This window comes from Macaca thibetana, chromosome 12, assembly GCF_024542745.1.
Source record: "Macaca thibetana thibetana isolate TM-01 chromosome 12, ASM2454274v1, whole genome shotgun sequence".
In the NCBI taxonomy this organism is placed as follows: Eukaryota; Metazoa; Chordata; class Mammalia; order Primates; family Cercopithecidae; genus Macaca; species Macaca thibetana.
This window is the reverse complement of record NC_065589.1, coordinates 4,567,190-4,582,511: the sequence shown is the minus strand read 5'-3', so window position 1 is coordinate 4,582,511 and position 15,322 is coordinate 4,567,190. Positions and strand designations below refer to the sequence as shown.

Genomic DNA, 15,322 nt, shown 5'->3' with positions numbered 1-15,322 from the left:
GCCTCCTGAGTAGCTGAGACTACAGACACGCTCCACCATGCCTGGCTAATTTTTATATTTTTAGCAGAGGCGGGGTTTCACCATATTGACCAGGATGGTCTTGAACTCCTGACCTCGTGACCCGCCCACCTCGGCCTCTGAAAGTACTGGAATTACAGGCATGAGCTGCCTCACCTGGTCCTTGTGATGTTATACTAGAGTTTTCAAGATGCTAATCATTGTGGACAGCTGGGTAAAGGATTTTTTTTTTTTTTTTTTTTTTTTTTTGAGACAGAGTTTCACTCTTGTTGCCCAGGCTGGAGTGCAATGGCGCGATCTCGGCTCACTGCAACCTCCGCCTCCCAGGTTCAAGTGATTCTTCTGCCTCAGCCTCCCAAGTAGCTGAGATTACAGGCATGCACCACCACACCTGGCTAAGGTTTTGTATTTTTAGTAGAGATGGGGTTTCTCCGTGTTGGTCAGGCTGGTCTCGAACTCCCGACCTCATGTGATTCTTCCACCTCAGCCTCCCAAAGTGCTGGGATTACAGGCATAAGCCATCGCGTCTGGCCAGGATCTCTTTCATTTATTTACATCTGCATGTAAATCTACAATGATCTCAATAAAATTTTTAATTAAAAATATATATCCAGGCCAGGAGTGGTGGCTCATGCCTGTAATCCCAGTACTTTGGGAGGCTAAGGCAGAGGCCAGGATGGCTTGAGCGCAGGAGACCAGCCTGGGCAACATGGTGAGACCCCATCTCTACAAAAAATACAAAAATTAGCCAGGTGTGGTGGCATGCACCTGTAGTCCCAGCTAGTTGGGAGGCTGAGGTGGGAGGATTGCTTGAGCCTGGGAGGAGGTTGCAGTGAGCTGAGATCACACCACTGCACTCCAGCCCGGGTGACAGAGCAAGACTCTTGTCTACAAAAAAAAAAAAAAGAAAGAAAGAAAAAGAAAAAAGATAAATATCCAGCAACCATCAGAGAAAATATACTATGCCTAGCATTCAATTAAAAATTACAGGCTGGGCTCGGTGGCTCACACCTGTAATCCCAGCACTTTGGGAGGCCAAGGCAGGGGGATCATCTGAGGTCAGGAGTTTGAGACCAGCCTGGCCAACATGCAGAAACCCCGTCTCTACTAAAAATACAAAAATCAGCTGGGCGTGGTTGTGCATGCCTGTAATCTCAACTACTTGGGAGGCTGAGGCAGGAGAATCACTTGACCCCGGGAGGCGGAAGTTGCAGTGAGCCGACATCGCGCCACTGCACTCCAGCCTGAGCGACAGAGAGAGACTCCATCTTAAAAAAAAAAAAAATCAAATAGAGAAAGACACTGGATGACTTTAACAGCAGGTTATATGTTGCAAAAGAAACATGGACTTCAAGGCAGAGCAACAAAGACAATCCAAAATAAAGGAAAAAAGTGGGAACCTCTCCCGCCATGAGAACTTCATGAGCTGTGAGATAACTCCTACTTGTGAATCCCCAAAGAAGCAGGGGAGAAAAATATTTCAAAAGAAAAATTTTCCAAATTGATAAGCACTCTAATCCAATGGATCTAGAAAGGTAAACAAACCCAGAGCACGAGAGCATGAAGAACGCCACACCATAATGAAGTCTCATAGTGAAACTGCTCAAAACCAGTGACAGAGCAAAATATTTTAAATACTTTTTAAAATTGTTTGTGAAGAACGGGATCTCGCTATATTGCCCAGGCAGGTCTGGAACTCATGGGCTCAATCTGTCCTCCCACCTCTGCCTCCCTAAGTGCTGGGAGTACAGGCATGAGCCACTGTGCCTGGCCAGAGCAAAATATTCAAAGCAAGCAGGAAGGAAATAAAGAGACAACATAGAGAGGAACAAAGATAGGGGTGACAACAGATGTCTCGTGCAGACAACACAAGCAAGAAAATATTAAAGAAGTAACTCTAAAGTGCTGAAAGAAAAAACTCAAGCCAGAATTCTAGATCTAAGGAACATATTAAATATGAAGGCAAAATACCGAGTTTTTGTGTGTACAAAAGCTGAAGGAAGCATACCAGCAGACTAGCAATACAAAGTCCTCTGGCAGAAGAAATGATACCAAATGGAAACGTGGAACCACATCAGGGTTTCTCCCCTTTGGCACTGATGACACTTTGGGGCTAATAATTTATTGTGGGGATGCTCAGTAGTATAAATAGCCCCTACTCACTACAGCCCAGAAGCACCACAGCTCCCGTTATGGCAACCAAAATTGTCTCCAGATACGACCAAAGGACCCCTGGAAGGAAAAATCACCCCTGCCTGAGAATCACCATATTCAATGGACGATTTTATTTCATATTTTCCATCTCTATCCTTTTGAGCAATAATCAGAGAATTCCTAGGACCAGTTCACGAATTCACTCCTCAGCTATGCCTATTCTGCTCTTCAACCCATCTGTTGGGGGGTTCTGAAAAAAAAATTTTTTTTTTAGAGGAATTTTAGGTTCACTTGAAAATTGAGGAGTTACCATATATCCCCTGCCTGTGCACACACACAACCTCCTCCACTATCAACATCCACTGTGGTATTTTTTGTTAACAAGTGATTAACCTTCATTAACAGATCATCACCCATAGTCCATAGTTTATATTAGGATTCATTATTGGTGTTGTAGCTTCTGTGAATTTTGACAAATATATTACATGTATCCACCATTATAGTATACAAAATAGTTCATTGCCCTAAAAATTCTGTTCTCTGCCTATGCATCCTTTCCTCCCCCAACCCCTGACAACTCTTTTTTAAACTTCGATTATTAATGTCCAGTATCTCTTTTCACTGTTCTTGTTTCATGACTGCCTTTTTTTTTTTTTTTTTTAAATAAAATACCCATTTGTCTCAAGATCTTGCTGTATTGGAGACTTACTCTGATAGCTCTATTAACTTTTTCCCTTAGGTGAGAATTCTATTTGGTGCATGTGCTATCTTCATGGAGATGGCATTCCTCAAATGTCTGGCCACTATGGGGCAATTGCGTTTCTATTAGAGACATCTTGGTAGGTCATGTTGCGTGTGTAAGCAGTACACTTGGAATGGTGGTAGCTGCTGCTGCATGTTGCACCCTTCACTGTTTTCAGCTGGGCTATCTCAACACCTAGGCTTATGTTTGTTTGTACTCAATTCTTTCTGGGTATCACCATTCCATGTTGGACACAATCTTGTCTGACTCCACCACTACACTCACTATGTCCACCTGGAAACACAAACCTTATTTCTGCCTAGGTGGCCCAAGGAGTGCTTGGGATGAATCATCACCTTGTCCGTTGTCCTTAGGCTTCTATCTTTACGGCCTTCCAAACAGATTTAGAGAATGAACTCTCCCCATACCTATCAACTTCCCTAGCCATCTTTGCTCTTAACTTCATCCCCTATCGTCTCCTCCAGGACTTTGGCTCCTCTTTCTGGCATGGCCTGTTAGCTACCTCCCTTTACCCTATGAACATGTTCAGTCTCTATTTGCTCTTAATCTTTTTTTTTTTTTTTTTTTTTTTTTGAGACGGAGTCTCACTCTGTCTCCCAGGCTGGAGTGCAGTGGCGTGGTTTCAGTTCCAGTGTGTAACCTCCACCTCCTGGGTTCAAGTGATTCTCCTGCCTCAGCCTCCCGAGTAGCTGGGATTACAAGCATGCACCACCACACCAGGCTAATTTTTGTATTTTTAGTAGAGATAGAGTTTTGCCATGTTGGCCAGGCTGATCTCGAACCCCTGACCTTAGGTGATCCACCCACCTCGGCCTCTCAAAGTGCTAGGATTACAGGCGTGAACCACTCCGCCCAGCTTGCCCGTAATCTCATACGCCGTTTTAATTCCTCCTTTCTCAACCATTTTAAGAGTTGAGTGCATTCTTCATTTTTTCATATCCCATCTTTGCATTCTAACTTCCACGCCTCTCCCACAACTGAGGCTTCTTCGCTAGTTTATCGGTTCCTCCTAATTGTTATGCACAGTAGACTTCGGATTGCCTCTCAGTCACACTTGACACTATTATCTGTCTTCTTGGCTTCTTTGACATTCCTTCCCAATTCACTTTCCTTTCCTCCTCTTTTGACTGTTCTCATGCTCCTGTGCATCCATTTGCTTCTTAAATGTTGGTGGGCCCTTTGCTATTGGCTGCATTTGCAAGAAATGAGCTGCGTTTATAGGGAAAAATGAGAGAGAATGAGTCCAGAAATGTGCAGATCTGCTGTGCTGGAAAAGTCAAGTTATTCTGGACCCCAACAGGATATAAAATAGAGAACGCCCCTGAAAAGCCAATTAAAATTCAACCTCTTGGCAAAGCATGCTTGAAATCGAATTTTGGCTCCACCGCTACTCGTGTGAACTTGGGCAAGATGCCTTTCTGTATCTTGGATTTCTCATATACAAGATACCTACCGGACTGGGTTAATCATCAATATTAAATTAGTGAACACATGAAAAATACTTAGAACACTGCCTGGCATAGTTCAAGGCTCAATTAAAGTCAGACACACTATTATGCCAAAACAACAACAACAACAACAACAAAAAAAAAAAAAAAAAAAAAAAAAAAAAAAAAAACAAGGGATAGTAGGATGGCTTCGTGAGAGTTCAGGGATTTTTGCTCCTTTTTACCACTTTCACAACTGACTTTTCTTAACGGTTGGTGGGACACCTAAATGGTGGATGTTTACACTTGTGACTGTCTCACAGACAACTCAACATGTCCAAAGCTCAACCCATCATCTTTCCCCCTCCCGTGTTCCCTCTTACCCCAGATAAAGGCACTAACATCTTTCCAGTCACTTGGCTAATCCTTGCTTCCTTCCTGTCCCTCATGCCCCAATTCCTATTTAACAGCCTAAACAGATCTTGAATTAATCTTTTCTGCGTTTCCACGCCCACTTAGAGTCCCTCATTTCTCGCCCTATTTTTTCAATGCCCTCCCATCCTCTACTCCAGATCCCCTTCCTCGACGCGTGACTCCAACTTCACGACATCCACGTCCCCTATGGAGCCGCTCCGACTACGGACGCGCAGGTCCAGCGGACCTGCTCATCGCTGACCAGGGCGGCCTGCGGGAGACTCCCGGGGCCCTGCCCCTGCCGCCGTGGTTCCGGCACTTCCCCTCGAGTGTTCGCGGCGAACAAGGCCACGCGGCCCCGGCTCTCCCGGAGCGCACGGTTCCACGCGCATGCAGCCAGAGGGGGGCACGCGCAGGACAGCACAGCCGCCTCAGCTTCTCAGGTCCAGCTCGGGCCTAGCCTGCTCTTACGCGGACTAGCCGGCCGCAGCCCGATAGCGGCCCTGCCCCAGAGAGCGAAGGTCACGAGGTTCCCCCGGAAGTGAAGTTGCGGGCATTTGCGCCAAGTTCCCGGGAAGCTCTGTGACGCGCTAGGCCCCGCCCCAATCCTTTACCTGACCCCCGCGCAGCCCCGCCTCCCACTGGGCGCTCTGCGGCCTTGTGAAGCGGGCGGATTGGCTGGGGGCGCTTCGCTCAGCCAATCCGGGCGCGTCCGGGCGTCGCGGCCCCGCCTCCTGCCCAGCGCTCGGGACTTGTAGCGCTCCGCGGGAAGAAGGCTGGAGCCCCGGTATCCGTGGGGCTGGGATGGAGGCGGCAGTGGCGCCGGGGAGGGATGCGCCCGCACCCGCGGCGAGTCAGCCCAGCGGCTGCGGAAAACACAACTCGCCGGAGAGGTGCGCGCCGTCAGGGGAGGGCCGGGGAGGCGGCCGGCGTGTCCCGCGCGGGAGGACGGAGGGCGCTGCCGGCCTGTGGCCGCTCTCGCGGGGGGCGTCCCGCGCGGGGTTGTCCTCGAGGTCGGTCTAAGTCAGGGATGCGAGCTTCGAGGAGGAGCAGGTGCGAGCTGTGGCCCGGGAAGGGGCCACGGAGAGGTGACTTTGGGGCCGAAACTCGAGTGACTTCCAGGGGTGAGGTTTACAGGTTCTGGGGTAGCAGAGCCTGCCAGGAAGAGGGCACAGCAGATGCGAAGGGCGGGGGACTTGTCGGAGGTGACCCGGCGGAGCCCCTGACCCGGGAAGAACTTAGGGGTTCATTCGGAGCCTTATGGGGCCTCGGAGGTTGATCACGGAGCGATGCAATTTAAGTGTTTTGAAGGAGTCCTTCTGGCTGTTTCCTAGAAAGGAGCGCGGGTAGGCCTGGGACGGGAGGGAGCCGGGAAGCCAGTTGGGGATCTTGTAACCGTCTAGGAGGGAGATGTGGTGTGCCCCCAGAAACGGATGCATTGGTAGGAAGCTGTTGCACCGGGACAGGTGAAAGGGAATTAAGTATTCTCCCAGGCTACTGGCCCAGCTGCAGGAAACTGGGGATGGCCACCGCTGAGAAGCGCGGAGACCCGGAGCACGTGGTGTCCACACTTGTTAAGTCCGAGAAGGGCGGGAGGCAGGGGTATGCATTTTCCGGTCTGTGTGTCTTCTCTCTCTCTTTTTTTTTTTTTTTTTTTTTTTTTTTTTGAGACGGAGTCTCGCCCTGTTGCCCAGGCTGGAGTGCAGTGGCGCGATCTCGGCTCACTGCAAGCTCCGCCTCCCGGGTTCAGCCATTCTCCTGCCTCAGCCTCCCGAGTAGCTGCGACTACAGGCGCCCGCCACCACGCCCGGCTAATTTTTGGCATTTTTTAGTAGAGACAGAGTTTCACCGTGTTAGCCAGGATGGTCTTGATCTCCTGACCTCGTGATCCACCCGTCTCGGCCTCCCAAAGTGCTGAGATTACAGGCGTGAGCCACCGCACCCGGCCTGTGTGCCCGGCCTGTGTGTCTTCTTTTCCAGACCCCTCTTTTTCCTTTTTGTGAGCTCATTAGCTACCCATGCTTAGAATATGAGGGGTCCAGGCCTAAAGCACACACATTTGGCATTCTACTTTGGTTGGAACAAAGTGAAGGGATCTTGGAAAATATCCCCTATGGAATCAGTGGAGCGAGATTCCCAAGACTTTTTAGTTTTTGGTTAAGAAACTAATAAAGTTGAGCCTGCTCATCCAATACTGATAGCATTTTAAGGAAGCAGCAAATAATGAAGCAAAGGAATGTGTAAAGTATTAATCTGAAATTCGAGCCATAGATTTGTTTAGCCCAGCAGCAGATTGAAGAGCTATAGTCGCCCAACAAACACTAGCTAGACTAAGGTCCTTTGGATGCTTATTTATAGGAAAGAGAAACAGACTTAAGGACACATGCAAAGTCAAGCCGGGCTGGGGGTTTCCTGAGACTATTAATGTCTCACGGGTCTGTGTGAAGAGACCACCAAAAAGGCTTTGTGTGAGCAACAAGGCTGTTTATTTCACCTGGGTGCAGGTGGGCTGAGTCTGAAAAAGGAGTCAGCAAGGGTGGTGGGATTATCATGAGTTCTTATAGGTTTTGGGATAGGCGGTGGAGTTAAGAGCAATGTTTTGGGGGCGAGGGTTGGATCCACAAAGTTCTCAAGGGTGGGGAGAATTACAAAGAAACTTCTTAAGGGTGGGGGAGATTATAAAGAACATTGATCAGTTAGGGTGGGGTAGAAACAAATCACAATGGTGGAATGTCATCAGTTAAGACTTTTCACTTCTATGGATCTTCAGTTGCTACAGGCAGTCTGGATGTATCCATGCAGGTCACTGGGGATATGATGGTTTAGCTTGGGCTCAGAGGCCTGACATTAATACTAGTACCAGAGTGGTAAAGGACGGCAGGTCAAACTTGTCAAAGCCTTGTACCTATTGAGTGATTTTTTTTTTTTTTTTTAATTGAGATGGAGTCTCACTCTGTCACCCAGGATGGAGTGCAGAGGCGCAGTCTCGGCTTACTGCAACATCCACTGCCCGGGTTCAAGCGATTCTCCTGTCTCAGCCTCCCAAGTAGCTGGGATTACAGGCATGTGCCACCACATCTGGCTAATTTTATTGTATTTTTAGTAGAGATGGGGTTTTGCCATGTTGGCCAGGCTGACCTTGAACTCCTGACCTCAGGTGATCGGCCCGCCTTGGCCTCCCAAAGTGCTGGGATTACAGGCACAAGCCACAGCGCCCAGCCTATTGAGTGATTTTGAACAGAAAAGATGCTTCATTACAACTAATGCACATTCTGTCCACACTCTGTGTCTTAACAGCCGTAGTTAGTCATTGTATCTGGGGTTTCATGTGGATTGGTATAAGCGCTGTTTATTTTAAAACTAGGTAAATTAATATCAGGCAGGACTACTACACATGTTTCTAAAGGCTTTCAAAGATTTTGGATATTAGTAAAAACTTATACAGATAAATTTTACTTAGTGAGGGATCTTTCAGGGAATCTACTTTCTGTGGCATTTATTTTGTCATCTTATAAAAATCAGGCCCCTGCTGTGTGGCACCCATGGGCTTCCGCATTGGTGACAGGGCGGTGAGGAAAACAGAGCCCCTGTGCCCGTGGAGCCATACTTCTGTCAGTCTATGAAGGTGGGCAGTAAGGGAACAAGTCTAGTGTGTCAGATGCTGCTGCTGCCTGGAAAGGAAGGAGAGAATGGGACCTGGAGGCTGGGGAGGGAGGGACATAGGTGGCTGCAGTTTTGTGGGTTTGTTTGTTTGTTTGAGACAGAGTCTCACTCCGTTGCCCAGGCAGTGGCGTGATCTCGGCTCACAGCAACCTCCACCTCCCAGGTTCAAGCGATTTTCCTGCCCCAGCCTCCCTAGTAGGGCTAATTTTTGCATTTTTAGTAGAGATGGAGTTTCACCATGTGGGCCAGGCTGGTCTCAAACTCCTAACCTCAAGTGATCCACCTGCCTTGACCTCCCAAAGTGCTAGGATTATAGGCGTGAGCCACTGTGCCCAGCCGGCTGTAGTTTTAAACAGAGCTGCGGGGCAGGGGGTCACAAGAGGACTAAGTTGGAACAAAGATCTAAAAAAGTAAGGTGGAGGCAGGGCATGTAGTTTTTCTGGGCAAAGAAACGGAAAGTGCAAGGTCTGGGGCCAAAGTTCACCTGCCCCAGGGAGAAGCCCAGGTTACCACGAACCCCACAGGCCATCGCAAAAACGGGTATGGGGAAATAAGGCGAAACTCTGATGAAGTTAAAACAGCAGACAGGAAAGTTCCCTTGGGAATATGCAGCTGTTCCCCTCCTTCCATAAGAAAGAGGCCAGCGATCTGCCCTTTATAGCTGTCAGATGGGTAATCTGGGCCCTACCAAGGGGTAGAAAGAGTGTCTGTTATTAGAGGCAGGATCTGGCTGTGTTGCCCAGGCTGGAGTGCAGTGGCTATTCATAGGCGCCATCATAGCTCACTGCCTCAAACTTCTGGCCTGAAGAGTTCATTCCGCCTCAGCCTCCCCCGTGGCTGGGACTACAGGCACGATCCACTGTGCCTTGCTAGAAAGAAATTTTGAAAACCTAAATGAAAATCCAAGTCCTATCAATTATAAAAGAATTGGCAAAAACTAGATTATTAGAAATTGTGCATACGTTTTCCACAAGTAGTGCAGATCCTGGATATTCCCAAGTGCAGCTTGTGGGTGTCTGCAGTGCTTATGCAGGAGACCGCCGTGCCCTTGACATTATTTGCTCCTGCTGATGGGATAGACACAGAGCAGCCGTATTTCCCATGTGCTGTCTCCTTTTCCTTAAGGGGTGTCTTTGCTTTCTTTCCTTCAGGAAAGTTTATATGGACTATAATGCAACCACTCCCCTGGAGCCAGAAGTTATCCAGGCCATGACCGAGGCCATGTGGGAAGCCTGGGGCAATCCCAGCAGCCTGTATCCAGCAGGTAATTCTAGAAGATGCACATGTTCACAGATGGGAGATAATGGGGATGGGACGCTCTTAGAGAAATTGCACACCCACATGTGATGGCTTTGTTTTGAATAGATTTCTGTTAGCTGCAAATCTTTAGCTGTAATTTTTGATTGTTTCTTTTCTGAGAAGTCCCAATTTGTAAGCTGAGCCTTGCTGCTACTGTAGTCTTTAATCTTTAATGTTTAATCTTTAACATGCTGTCCTGTCACCCTTTCCCAGATGAGAAAGGTGTCCACTGAGAGTTCCTTGCAGTGGCTGTCAGTGCCTGTTGAGCACTGCACAGATCTAGCTCAGTCAATCCTTACAGAATTCGCAAAATATGTCTTTTAGGTCATCAGGATAACATACAATCCTGGCCCTTTTTAAAAATGAAAATTACTTTTTCATTAATTAGTTATAAATATTCTTATATGTTTCCAATTTATTCTTATTGTAATGTAGAGCATTAAATTGGAGGTTTTGGAGAATAATTTGCTTCAAGTCAGTTATATGGCAGAGTTACATTCTGTTTTTCAGATAGATGAGCAAACTCAAGTCTTACCTTTCTTATTTAATGTTTATTAGGGATAATTAAGATAAACTATGTTAACTGTGGATTATGATGAACTAAAATAACTTCAAACAGAATATTGCCAGGCCATATGGTTTAGTAACACTTGTGTACAACTTTACAGGTTTAATATGTTCTCATATTCAGTTGCTGTTAAGCTTCACAGCAACTTAATAACAAAGCCCTCAGCTTAGATACTAGTCATTCATTAACTTATTTGTTGGCTTATTTGTTGGTCTATTCTGGCTAATCTTCTGCACATTGCCTTGTATCCAGTCTCTCCTTTAGTAAAATTGAACTTTTTGACATATTAAACTTGAAAATACGGAGAATAACTAAATGCGGATGACAGGCATTGTCTCATGAAAAAGTCTGGGAATCGCTCTCACAGAGAAATCATGTTCTGGACCTGAATGAAGCCTGGCAGTGGCTTTTAGGTTTCCTTGACAGCCTTTGTTTCCACAAATTAAGAACCATAAACTCAGAAGTGTTGCAGTTTACCTTCTGTTGCTACTCAGATAGAAATGCAAAAGAAAAAAAATCAATTTATAGAGTGGTTTAATTATTTTCACAGTATTATTATTTAAACATTATTTAATAATATTTAAATATTATTATTATTATTTTGAGACTGAGTCTCGCTCTCACCCAGGCTGGAGTGCAGTGGCACTATCTCAGGTCTCGGGTCACTGCAACGTCCGCCTCCTGGGTTCAAGCGATTCTTCTGCCTCAGCCTCCCAAGTAGCTGGGACTAGAGGCACGCGCCACCATGCCCGGCTAATTTTTGTATTTTTAGTAGAGACAGGGTTTCACCATATTGGCCAGGCTAGTCTTGAACTCCTGACCTCGTGATCCACCCACCTCGGCCTCCCACAGTGCTGGGATTACAGATGTGAGCCACCACGCCCGGCCTAAATATTATTATCTAAAGTCTTTGAGGGAAATTTATTTTTATTTATTTATTTTTGAACTCTGAACTTTTTATTGGCCTCCTGCTCCCCAAAGGGTACCCTGCTTCTGCTGGCTTAATGCCTCAGAACTTTGGTGTCGTTGGTCTCAGACACCACTTTGCCATCCACTATCCGGCGGGTGGTGGTCTTTTGGATGGTTTGCGTGGAGTTGCTGCTGTCCAAGGCATCACCAAGATTGAATTCCTCGCCATCTTCCAGCAGGCGGCGGTAGGTGGCAATCTCAGCTTCCAGCTTGACCTTGATGTTCAGCAGGGCCTCATACTCCTGGGCCTGTCGCTGTCCCTCTGCCCGGGTCTGTGCCAGCTCTGACTCCAGGTGCAGCAGGATCCCATTGAGCTGCTCCATCTGTAGGGCGTAGCGGGCCTCCACCTCCCTCAGGCTGTTCTCCAAGCTGGCCTTCAGATTTCTCATGGAGTCCAGGTCGATCTCCAAGGACTGGACTGTACGTCTCAGCTCTGTGAGCGTCGTCTCAGCAGCTCCAGCCTCGGCGGACTGTGTGGTGACCACTGTGGTGCTCTCCTCAATCTGCTGAGACCAGTACTTGTCTAGCTCCTCTCGGTTCTTCCGAGCCAGCTCGTCATATTGGGCCCGGATGTCTGCCATGATCTTGGCGAGGTCCTGAGATTTGGGGGCATCTACCTCCACGGTCAACCCAGAGCTGGCAGTCTGGGCTTGTAGGCCTTTTACTTCCTCTTCGTGGTTCCTCTTCATGAAGAGCAGCAGCTCCTCCTCGAGAGCCTCGATCTCTGTCTCCAGCTGCAGTCGAGTGACATTGGTGTCATCAATGACCTTGCGGAGCCCATGGATGTCATTCTCCACGGACTGGCGCATGGCCAGCTCTGTCTCATACTTGACTCTAAAGTCATCAGCAGCAAGACGGGCCTTGTCAATCTGCAGAACGATGCGGGCATTGTCCACAGTATTTGCGAAGATCTGAGCCCTCAGGTCCTCGATGATCTTGAAGTAATGGCTCCAGTCTCTGACCTGGGGTCCCTTCTTCTCCAAGTGCTCCCGGATTTTGCTCTCCAGCCTCCGGTTCTTGGTCTCTAGGCTCCTCACTCTGTCCAGGTAAGAGGCCAGGCGGTCGTTCAGGCTTTGCATGGTCTCCTTCTCGTTCTGGATGCCGCCCATTCCTGCCAGACCCCCAGCCATCCCTGAGGCCAGGCCCCCGGACCCCATGCCGCCCCGGAAGCTGGTGGAGGGGGACACGGAGATCCGGGAACCAGAACCCCCGGCGCCTGCATAGACACTGGCGGCGCTGCTGACCGGCCGGGCGCCGTAGCTGGGCGCCTGGACAGAGCCCAGGGACCGGTAGTTGGTAGAGAAGGTGGAGCGAGTGGTGAAGCTCATGCTGTATGGGAGGAAGGCGAGACGACAGGACTCAGGCTTTGCTGACGAAGAAGAGGGAAATTTATTTTAAGGAAAATGTTGAGGATGTGGGGAAAGATTTTACATACCTAAGATATTTATCACAGTCTTGCTTATAATAGCAAAAAAAAAAAAAAAAAAACCTGAAAATAAGCTCAGCGTTCATCAATGTTTGTGAAAGATAAACTATCTTCGGCAAAACAGAAGAAACCTCGTGAACGTGGCCCTGTTGTGCGTGTGGAGGTCTCTTTACAGCCTGTTGCTGGAAGATAGCCAGTGCTCAGACCTCCCCGTCCAGCCCACTGAAGTCACTACGTCGTCATAGCGACGGAAGCCTCTGGAAGCTTCACTGTATACCTGTGAGAAAAGGAGCGTCAACAAGGCAGCTGATCTCTTAGTATCATCATGAAAACAGTTTTGACTTTGTGGAGCTCGTGAGAGGGCCTTGGGGTTTTGGAAACCGCTGACGTAAGCGGCACTGACTGACTAAGCATCAACTGTGTACTCAGCACCCTGCTGGGGAGGGATGAAGCACGGTGCCCAGAATGTTTGGGTTTTTGAGGCATTACCTTGTCCACTATGTGGAGAATGGACCCTGGTGGGGGCCTGCTAGGAGAACATCACAGCAGTGGCCTTGGCTTGGTTGGTGGCTGGGCGGTGGAGAGGCGGAGTCAGGTTCGGAATGTCTTTTGAACACAGAGCCTACAGCATTTGCTGGTGGATTAATTGGTGGGGAAAGAAAAGAGAAAGAGCCCGTGCTTTTGCCCTGGGCTGCTGAGGGATGGAGTTGCCATTTCCTCAGTGTATTAGTCTGTTCTCATGCTGCTAATAAAGACCTACCTGAGACTCGGTAATTTATAAAGGAAAGAGGGTTAATGGACTCAGTTTCCCATGGCTGGGGAGGCCTCACAATCATGGAGGAAGGCGAAAGAGGAGCAAAGTCACACCTTACATGGCAGCAGACAAGAGGGCTTGTGCAGGGGAGCACCCCTTCATAAAACCATCAGATTTCCTGAGACTTAATGACTGTCATGAGAACAGCATGGGAAAGACCTGCTGCCGTGATTCAGTTACCTCCCCCCCGGGCCCCTCTGATGACACGTGGGAATTATGGGAGCTACAATTCAAGATGAGATTTGGGTGGGGACACAGCCAAACCATTATCACTGAGAGAGGGAAGGCTGAGAGTGAGGGTGACAGTTTATTACGGTAACTTTTAGTGTCACCAAGTAAAATGCTGGAGTTTTCCTAAACACCATAGGCCTTAGGTGTTTAGGAAACTGCTACTAAAACTGACATCTATACAGTAGCGTTAAGGAGCGGCAGAATTTGTGTATTTATTTTACCTCAGCTTTTTATGTTTCTCTTTTTTATGATGTTTTGTAATAGTATATGTTTTAGTGGTGCCTGTTCAATTTTTTTTTTTTTTTAAACAAGACTGAATGGTCAAAAAAGTTTGGGGACTCCTGGTGTGTACAGTAAGGATGGTCACTGAAACTTTCAGAATTCCCATGCCAGAGCCTTTCTTTCTTTGCCCCAGCAAGCATGGTTCCTGTGTTTTCCTTCTAGCCAGTGAAACTGGGTGATGGCCGGATGCATAGCCCTGTTTGAAAGCAGGTGTGTCCCTGAGACAGTAACCTTCGCAGCCCAGGTACACCGTGGGCGACATGCAGAATGAGATATGGCACTGGACTTTGTGTTGAGGAGTCATGAGTTCTGTTTTTGCTTATTTTTGTTGTTTGCAACTCATTCCATCCTTTCATTCTCCACTTTTCTTGAATGGGAAGCAAAGCAGATGGCCACAGCTTCCCCCCGCAGCAACTGGTAAGAAGAAAGCCACATCTTGTGGGACATCCAGGTTCTTAGCCAACCTCCCGTACTTGTTTCTGGGTCTCATGGAGTTAATAACTCTCAGTTTGGTCACTGGTTCGCTGCTGTCTCACAGCCGCCCCTTTGCCAGGTTGTGTCTAGGTTGTAGTGTTTTGCTGTGCTCACATTAAGGGGGCAGGTTTTTCTTAGAACGGCCCACGCAGACGTCTTACTCCTTTGTATTTGGTTGTCCTTTTAGAAGCGTTGATAGGGCTTGGTGAAGCAATGTTAACGAATTTCCTTTTTGGTCCCTCAAGGAAGAAAGGCCAAGGATATTATAAATGCAGCCCGGGAAAGCCTCGCGAAGATGATAGGGGGGAAACCTCAAGATATAATCTTCACTTCCGGGGGCACTGAGGTAAAGCTTCTGAACACGCTCACGTTCTTTTAGCTGCAAGTTATAATAAAATACCCAGAAAGTGATTCCCTTTTGCTACATTTTCATTTAAAGAAAGAGTAGGCCAGGTGTGGTGGCTCATGCCTGTAATCCCAGTACTTTGGGAGGCCAAGGCAGGAGAGTTGGTTGAACTTAGGAGTTTGAGACCTGCCTGGGCAACATAGGGAGAGTCCATATCTACAAAGAAAAAAAAATTAGCTGGGTGTGGTGGTGACACCTGTAGTCCCAGCTAGTAGGGAAGCTGAGGTGGGAGAATCATTTGAACCCAGGAATTCAAGGCTGCAGTGAGCTATGATCACGCTGCTGCACCCCATCCTGGGCAAGAGAGTGAGACCCTGTCTCAGAAAGAAAGAAAGAGTAATGTGTGGTCTTGCTATATTGCATACTAGCTCGAGATAATTAGTATATATCCTTTAAGTAAATTTCAGGTAGCTA

General features: G+C 47.9%; 2 protein-coding genes across 2 annotated transcripts in view; one reads left to right on the top strand and one right to left on the bottom strand.

Annotated features, from left to right (window-relative positions):
* The window catches only part of SCLY (selenocysteine lyase), a 68,113-nt gene that overhangs the window by 21,660 nt on the left and 31,131 nt on the right, over positions 1 to 15,322 (top strand). The window contains exons 2-4 of the mRNA XM_050751664.1: positions 5,531 to 5,669; positions 9,591 to 9,703; positions 14,748 to 14,848. Coding sequence (XP_050607621.1) covers positions 5,531 to 5,669; positions 9,591 to 9,703; positions 14,748 to 14,848 — 353 coding nt within the window. The remainder of the gene's footprint in view (positions 1 to 5,530; positions 5,670 to 9,590; positions 9,704 to 14,747; positions 14,849 to 15,322) is intronic.
* Positions 11,245 to 12,645, bottom strand: LOC126932612 (keratin, type I cytoskeletal 18-like). The gene has a single exon (XM_050751667.1). The coding sequence runs from the start codon at positions 12,601 to 12,603 to the stop codon at positions 11,308 to 11,310; it is 1,296 nt and encodes a 431-aa protein (XP_050607624.1). The 5' UTR covers positions 12,604 to 12,645; the 3' UTR covers positions 11,245 to 11,307.